General features: G+C 33.2%; 1 protein-coding gene and 1 long non-coding RNA gene across 2 annotated transcripts; one reads left to right on the top strand and one right to left on the bottom strand.

Moving 5' to 3' along the window:
* Positions 1-904: 904 nt before the first annotated feature.
* On the top strand, positions 905-2665 carry LOC115989462. The gene is made up of 3 exons (XR_004091942.1): positions 905-987; positions 1356-1389; positions 2466-2665. It is a non-coding gene; the product is annotated as an uncharacterized LOC115989462 (long non-coding RNA).
* Positions 2666-3695: 1030 nt separating this feature from the next.
* Positions 3696-7757, bottom strand: LOC115991779 (trimethyltridecatetraene synthase-like). The gene is made up of 2 exons (XM_031115692.1): positions 6768-7757; positions 3696-4584 (listed from the first exon to the last, which is right to left on the bottom strand). The coding sequence occupies exons 1-2, from the start codon at positions 7665-7667 to the stop codon at positions 3955-3957; spliced, it is 1530 nt and encodes a 509-aa protein (XP_030971552.1). The 5' UTR covers positions 7668-7757; the 3' UTR covers positions 3696-3954.
* Positions 7758-8921: the final 1164 nt, after the last annotated feature.

Raw genomic sequence — 8921 nt, 5'->3', positions numbered from 1 at the left:
CAAAGCTAACAATTTTATATTAGGGCCTATTTAAATCAATTACCATTCAGTTTTTTTTTTTGGGTACACATCTGTTTAGCTTTTACCAAGAACATCTTATTATGGCCGTTAATCAAACGACACGTTTTACCAGTGACATGTTATTGTGGCTATATGGTAAGTTGGGCTAAATACATACTATTGCAGTCGTTTTGTCCAATACGTACAAACTCTGGGAGGAATTTCTTCAGTGTCCAATTTAGAACTTCTTGTTATGGGCTAACAAAAATAACAGCCCAAACTGTAGAAGAGTCTTTAATTAATTAATTATATATATATATATTCAACTTATGGCGTCCGCTTCTAATGATTATACTTTTTATCACCATCAGAGACTTTATTAATTTTTTTTAACTGAAACCCACAATTTTTAATTATATCTATATAATATAATAGTATATCAGAAAATCACAAATTTATTATGGGTCCGATTAATACAAAAGCATATATGAATCACCCATTTTAATAAATTTTTTATAAAAAACTGAAAAAGCTGTAAAAAAAAGTTAGTCACTTTTTCATTCTTATAAAAAAAATCTAAAATAGTTATTTTACTAATATATACCATAAGGACATAAGTTAGTAAAACTCATTTATTATTATTATCATATTATCCACTTTTGGAGCCCGTTTGGATCCACTTTTTGAGCCCAAAAAGGGCGTTTTCAAAAACGCGCAGCCCAGTTTTGCGTTTGGTAAGCTCAAAACGCAACTTTTTTATAAAAGTTGCGTTTTGAACTTTTATAAAAATGTGAGGGCAAAATGCGGAAGCAAAATGGTGAGGACGGGCTCCATAAATCAAAACGCGCTGTGCGCGTTTTGTCATATTACCGTTGCAATGGGCAAAAAGACCATTTTATCCAGCAGAAAGTCGCCCCTCATCTCTCATCTCTGCTCTCCCTTCGCATTTGACGCTGAAATCTGTTCTCTCTGCCTTGCTCTGCCTTCGTAAGTCTCTCTACTCTCTCTGTCTTTTTTCTTTGTCTTCCTTTTCTTCTTCCGCTTCGTCTTCCTCTTCTTCTTTCTTTCTTTCTTTCTTTCTTTCTGGTTCTTCCTCTCCGTAAGTCTTTTTCTGTAGTTTTGGATTGTGGTTTGTTTTATGGGTAATGATTTTTCTATGTGTTCTTTGGGTTGATTTGTCATGGGTATGGTTTGTTTTGATTTGGACCGAACCTGGGTTGATTCTCATGGGTCTGATTTGGGTTTTTTTGGTTTTGATTTCTCTGTTCTTTGGTTGATTTCTCATGGATCTGGGTTTGATTTCTCTGTTCTTTGGTTGATTTCTCACTTTTGGTGTGTGGGTTTTGATTTCTCAGGTACCAAAAACACTGATCTGCTACCAAAAACCAGGTACCAACACTGATCTGATTTTTTTTTTTTTTTACCGAGTGTGGGAAAAAAAATTTCGGATCTTCCTATGAATGGGTATTGTTCCTTTACTTGTTTTGTTATTTGTTTTTGCTGATTGGAATATATAATGAAGTGTTAGTTTGATGAATATATAATGGGTATTGTTTTCGGATCTTGCTGATTGGAATATATACATGTTCTCTGGTGCATGAAATGTGTTTCTCTAACTTTTGTTTGGTTGGACAAGAAGAATTTAGGGGCATTTACAGTTCAGTTAGCTTGTCAGATACCTTAGCTTTGAGACAAGCTTTAGTGGGAGTTTAAATCAACTTATAAGTATTTTTAATGATGCAGTTAAATATCTTTGTAGTTTTAAGTTAACATCCATGAAATAGAATACTTTATGGGACTATATTTGACCCCTTGAATGGACATCAACTAGTCAGCCTTTTACTTGCACACTTTACAACTGGTTCTATCTACATGGTCTTTCGTTCACTTCTTGATTCTTGAACCTAATACAAGATCTCCAATTTTTAAACTCTCCATCTTCGTCAGATATAACTTTCATTAACATGAGAAGATTTTGTCTAACTTTTCTCCTATGGATTTGTAGAATAACAATTTCTTTAACAGAAATTCATTCCTGAATCTTTTACTACTTATCTATAACCTCAGGTTATAGAAGGCAGTTGCAAATATTCCTATCTTGTTATTAAGAATTCCATCCTCTCATTTACATGGTCACCATCTCGTTAATGTAGTAGCATTCTGCATCCTGAAATCAACTATGCCAAATATCTCGATCCTATATCAAATATAACTATGAACTACTGCACGTTTCTCAATTGTTTGATGGAATATACATGGATCTATTTAAATGTGCATTGCACCAAAAACTGAGTCTGCATTCTCTCATTTATGGCCAACCAAAGCATAAAAGAGTATTTGGTATAGATTTTGAGCAAGAAATTCTGTGTAAGCTCCTATTTATATTATTGGTTATATTATTTCCTACAAGAGTAATATTGGATGTTCCTTGTTGTTTACCCTTTTAGTCTTTCTGTAATTCCCAGGACAATGTGGCAGATTGTGTTTGTTGGTGGAGTTTACAACACAGGATGCTACTTTTACGAACTTATTTTCTCAAAAATTCACTAATCTGATCGTCAAGCTGGACCACTACTTTCTGTAATCTTTGTGTGGAACAGATTCAACTTGCTAATTCCATTTGGGGGGATAAGAATTAGTAGTTGTCTTTTTTTTATAATATCCTGTAGTACAATTTAAACTTGGGTTATTGGTATGTATTTTATCGTCTTTTTTACATTTTTGTGTTGTACAATTTAAACTTAGATTATTGATATGTATTTTATATGTTTTTACATTTTTATGTAGTACAATTTAAACTTAGATTATTGGTGTATATTTTATCATCTTTTTACATTTTTATTTTGTGCTTCATGTTGATGGAAATTATTTAGATTTAATTAATATTATTATTATTATTGTTTAGTAAGTATATGAAATAGATAATTTAATAAGTATGAAATAAACTCACATCCACAAAAAAAAAAAAAAATAATAAAAAATAAAAAAGTTTGAAATAAATTCCCTTATATATACATTGTCCTTTTTGGTCATTTACCCCTCTAAAAGCCACTTTTAACAGTTTTTACCAAACACTCAGCTTTTTCATTATGCACTTTTTAACAGATTTTACCAAACACTCAGCTTTATGAAACTCCACTTTTTCATTATGCACTTTTACAAAACTCCACTTTTTCATTATGCACTTTTTCAAAAAGCTGAACCAAACTCACCCTTGATTGCAATCCAGTTTGTTGTCTGTCATGTAAGTATTTTTATAAACAAAGACAAATGAACATGTCGCTTGTATCCAATAGTAGTTATTACATACCTGAAATTTACATACTATTGATCTTTATGTTTTTTGTCATGGATATTCTTTGTCCTATTTCCTGCAACCCAAAAACAATCAAAGTCATGCTATTTATTGATATACAGCCCATGCTCCATTTCTGATATGCTGTCATTAGAACTGGAGCAAATACCGTACCAAACAATATCTATAGAGTTACATTATTTTTCACAACTATCCCAAAGTATGGTGTAATTAGTACATACTTTAAGTCATGTCAATTGTGGACCTAAGTGAAAATGATATTAGTATAGTACCCAATGTTAACCAGCTATGTCCACAGTTGTGAAATAATTCATCCCCGATATTATTCGGTATGAAATAAAGCACCAGAACAGTTTAAAATGGCTCTGAAAGACTGATATGAAGAAAAATATATAATTATATACTACGTTGATGTGATACAAAAGCCAAGACATACTGATATAGATTACACTAATAGCATGACCTTAAAGTGTGAACAAATCCATGCTTGGTTAAGATAAATGCTAACACCAGTTATTCGGATTTTGTTTCACTAGGCTCATTAAGAAGCACATAAGAGTAGAACCATCATAGTAATACTAGTACAAGCTGAGAATCTCAGTGCTATTTATTAGAGGGAACCTATAAGCAACCCATAATCACATAGAGTAAACATGTTTTGGAAGTCTTGGCTTCACAACAACTTCAAGTGGGAATTTCTTAGGTGTTGAGAGCCCAAATATTTCCTCCATGTTAAGATCTTCAATCTTCATGTTCTCTGGCAAACTCCATGTGAATCCATGCAAGAGATTAGACAAACTTGATTGAATCACCTTTAGGCCTAGACTATAACCTGGGCACATCCTTCTACCAGCCCCAAAAGGCAGTAGCTCAAAATCATGGCCTTTGACATCTATTTCTTTCCCAATGAACCTTTCTGGGTAAAATTCATTTGGCTTGTCCCATAATGTTGGATCTCTTCCAATGGTCCATACATTTACAAGCACTCTGGTACCTTTGAGAATGTCATAGCCAGCAATGTTGCAATCTTCGCGAGATAGACGAGGTACTAACATTGGTGCCACAGGGTGCAACCTCATTGTTTCCTTAATAATTGCATCAATGTATGGTAAATTCACAATGTCTTTCTCTTCAACCCATCTATCTCTTCCAATTACCCTATCTAGCTCTTCTGTTGCCTTCTTGAAAACCTCTGGCTTCTTTAGTATCTCAGAGATTGCCCATTCTACAGTCACAGCTGAGCTCTCAGTTCCACCCGCTATTAAATCCTGTAGACCAATTAGCCAAGTCTTTATAATTCAATACATAAGAGAAAAAATAAATTATTGCAAGTTCATCAAATGATTCACATCTATGATTATTGGACTCAACTCACTTATTGTACACTAAATTATGAGTTCCTTATTAGTCAAAAAAATACTACTAATCTTTATTTATTGTCTATATATATTATTATATCAGAATAAATTTAGGGACATACGAAATTTTACAATATATTAAAATAATCAATGGTGATTTATGGACACTTTTTATTTACCACTATTTACATGGATTCATCACTTATCATCAATTACTTCTGACGAGTTAAAAATTTAGATGTATTACTGTAAAGATAAACAATAAAAGTAAGTAGAGTGGGAAGCAATGAGATTACTTGTGTCACATAAGTTCTTAGTGTGGTCACATCTGGGTTTGTGATCCCTAAGTTATTTATTTATTTTTTGATAAGTGGAATCCACTAGATACCATAAAACAGATATGGACAAATTTCAAATTTGGTAGCTGCCAAGTTTCTCACGTGTATCTGTTACCAGGAAAAGTTTATTGGCAGTAACGTCAATGTAAAAGCTAAAAATGGATTATGTCCCACTTTGGGAAATCTTTTTTTTTTTTTTTGCTAAACCCACTTTGGGAAATCTAGTCCATGGTCCTAGTCGAAGTATTATTATTATTATTATTTTCATTCCAAGCAAAACAAATTGTAAAATTGTAGAACTAAAAAAATATTTCATTCCAAAGAAAAAAAAAAAATTGGTTTGATAAATCTTCTTTTTCTTTAAAAAATAAAGTTCTTAAAATTATACTTAAGCAAATAAAATAAGTAAATAAGCCCAAAAAATCCAAGCTCAACCGACTGGCTCTTCCTTCCTTTGGAGTCATTTGCTTAAAAGGACAAAAGAAACAAATAATTGAATCTAGTTGCATGTACTAATACTATACCAATACAACGAATTGACCAGTGGTGCGAGCCCACTATGAATCTCCATTGGGACTCGTAACTTGTGTGGTCAGATTTAATTATTTAAAAAAAAAAAAAAAAAGAACAAAAGTTGTCTCTATCAATCAATATTTCGATCAAAGATATTATGCCACTAATTGAAGTTAATAATGTCTTATTAGATGATTTTATGAGAAAGTTATAAGGGAAATTTCTAGGAAATTATATAAACCAAAATTAGTGGAAGCCACACAAGGCATTTTTTGAATTCTGTGGCTGCTATTGACCCACAAGGAAGATGATACAGCACTCAAAGGAATTGAAAATACAACCCAACTTCCCATCAAAAAAAAGGAAAAGAAAATACAACCCAACTAAGACTACCTCGGTTCTGGTTTATGTACACTCAAACCAACTCCTAAATAATAATTAAAAAAAAGATACAATTTTTTTTTTGGGGGGTAAATCAGTGAATATTAAACAACAAAATATTTTTAATTACTATAAATAAAACAAAATGTACAATAACTCATAACTTGCTCTGCTATTTAACCCCAAAAAAAGAAAAAAAAGAAAAAAGAAAAAAGAAGAAGCTCTGATAAAGATGGTGACTGGTGAAGCAAGTCACGGTATTTTACTGTTAGCGACTTTTGTTTTATTTTGTTTTGTATTTTTTTGTTAGAAATATGAGAAATGCTATGTCCAGATATTTGCATAAAAAATTCTAAATGACGAGTTGTTTCGAATTGTTATTGATGAGATAAAAAAATAATTTCAATAGTAAATCTAACTTAAAACAAATAAATCAACCACTTATCATTTGTTTTGAAAACGTTGTTGTCGTAACACTTTTCATATATCATTAAAGGACAAAAGCATTGACAGATATTTCAGCTCTAGTTGTGGCATATCTGCAAATTTCCATTATATTAGAGGGTTAACGTTATGCCGACTATTGATAAAGAGTATAAAATATTCCAAGAGGATAACGATGGTTCACTGACTCTACTCTCTTTTCTCACGTAAGTATCGAATCTCAACATTGGATCAAGATTCAACTATTATATGAAAGAGTACATTATTATTATTATTATACTATTGCAGTATTATATAATTAGTCAATAAATTTTTCTTAAGGATTTTACCATAGGTGAACTTCATAAAAATAATAATAAACTATACGTAAAAGATTGACCTCATAATGAAAGATAAGGTAAAGTGTGATAGTAGTACCTGAGTAAATGCCTTGACCCCATGTCTCTCAAGCTTAACATCAAGAGCAGGGTCCTCAGCAAATTGCAAAAGCACATCCACCATGTCCTTTGCAACGTAATCTTTCACTCCTTTCATCCTCTCAATATGTTCATCCAACACATGCTCCAAGAACCTATCAAACTTCTTGCTCAAAGCCTTCATTCTCTTAATATAACCTTGCAAGTCCAAGAAATCAATCCAAGGGATCGAGTCCCCTATGTTCAACACCCCACTAAGCAAGAACAACTCATCCAACATCTTCTTGAACTCGTCGGGGCTCACAATTGAGTCCACCGTCTCGTCGGTGTACTTCTTTCCGAGCACCATCCGGCTGATTACATTGAGACTCACGGTTGTGAGATTGCCTTTCAATAAAACAGCCTCATTTGAGGACTCATACAAGTCTCTGAGGCAAGCATTCATTTCCTCCCTACGTATGTACTCATAGGACTCTAAGCGTTTTGCACTAAAAAGTTCCATTAGGCACATTCTACGGGCCTGGCGCCAATATGGCCCATACGGGGACCAAGTGATATCGGAATAGTTATAGGTAGTGTATTTACCTGCAGCAATTTTGGGCCTCGAGGCAAAGGTGACATCATGGGTTTTGAGAAAGGCCTTAGCCATTTCAACGGAAGAGCCCACGACCACTGGGAATGACCCAAAACGGAGGTGCATGATGGGCCCATATTTTTGGCTGAGTTCATGGATGGATCGGTGAGGAAGTGAGCCTATAAGGTTGAGGTTTCCGATGATGGGCCAAGGTTTTGGGCCTGGCGGCAAGTTAACTTTGCGGCGGCGTAGATAGTGGGAGAGGAGGAGGAGGGCTATGGTTGCTAGCCATGCCAAAGTGAGTGAAGGCCAAGTAGGAGTTTCCATGTGTAGTGAAAGTGTGTGTGAGATATTGATAATGGTTTTGGTGGTTTTAGTATATGAGTGGTAGTTGTAGCGGTCATGGTTGTGATAGTAGTGATGGGTATTTATAGGATAAGAAAGCAAGGACAAAGTCTTTGTATTTTGGTTGTTTGAGTGGGAGGACACTATTTGGTTGGCGTCTTTCATGAGATGTCACATTTTGGAATTATTATACTCTTTAGGGGAATTGTCTAAAGCATCCTTGTGGATGTTTCTACGAAATCTCAATTATTTGTCTAAAAGCATCCTTTTGCACTTTATATATATATATATATATATATATATATATATATTTTCTACGAAATCTCAATTATTTGTCTAAAAGCATCCTTTTGCACTTTATATATATATATATATATATATATATAAAGAAAATGAAGTGTACCCAGTGTTAGGAAATAATACATGTACACAGTACACTTACCAAAAAATAATTTGCAACCATAACCAAGCAATGGTGTGAATTAATCTTATAACTTAACACCAAACAACGAATCATCATATTTTCCTTAGAAAAATCTTGAAATTCATCACCCTTTGGTAAACAAATTGCATGGTGGAAAGTGTTTGTGGCCCAATGCACAGTGAAAGAACGTGTTAGGGGTGATTTGGGGAAATCACTTGTTTTAATTGGTTAAAAATATACACATTTAAAAAAAAAAATAGTTAGAAAGGGAAAAATTTTTGTTTTAGGATTATATGCTCTCAAAAGTTAAGTTTATAATTATTGCGTACTTTTGGTGTGGTGGTTGCTTCATAAGTACAAAATTTTTGTAGAGTAAGTAGTAAGGAGTGAGACTCAAGTCTTCAAGAGGAAGACTTTAGTATATTTAATCAATAAATTTTTCTTAAGGATTTTGCCATAGGTGAACTTCATAAAATGATAAATTATACGTAAAAGATTGACTTCATAATGAAAGATAAGGTCAAGTGTGATAGCTAGTACCTGAGTAAATGCCTTGATCCCATGTCACTCAAGCTTAACATCAAGAGCAGGGTCCTCAGCAAATTGCAATAGCACATCCACCATATTTCCATGATTCAAAAAATGTGTAAGCTAATTTTACATTGTATTTAAATTCTTAATTTTGATACCAAGTGATCCATTCATAATTCTACACAAAAGACAATATTATCACCTCGTTCACCCAGATAAGAACACCTTATTATTACCATTGCGCACCTTTGGTGTGGTGGTCACTCCACAAGTATAAATGC

Source organism: Quercus lobata, chromosome 5 (assembly GCF_001633185.2).
Source record: "Quercus lobata isolate SW786 chromosome 5, ValleyOak3.0 Primary Assembly, whole genome shotgun sequence".
Taxonomy (NCBI): Eukaryota; Viridiplantae; Streptophyta; class Magnoliopsida; order Fagales; family Fagaceae; genus Quercus; species Quercus lobata.
This window is presented reverse-complemented; position numbering and strand designations above follow the sequence as displayed.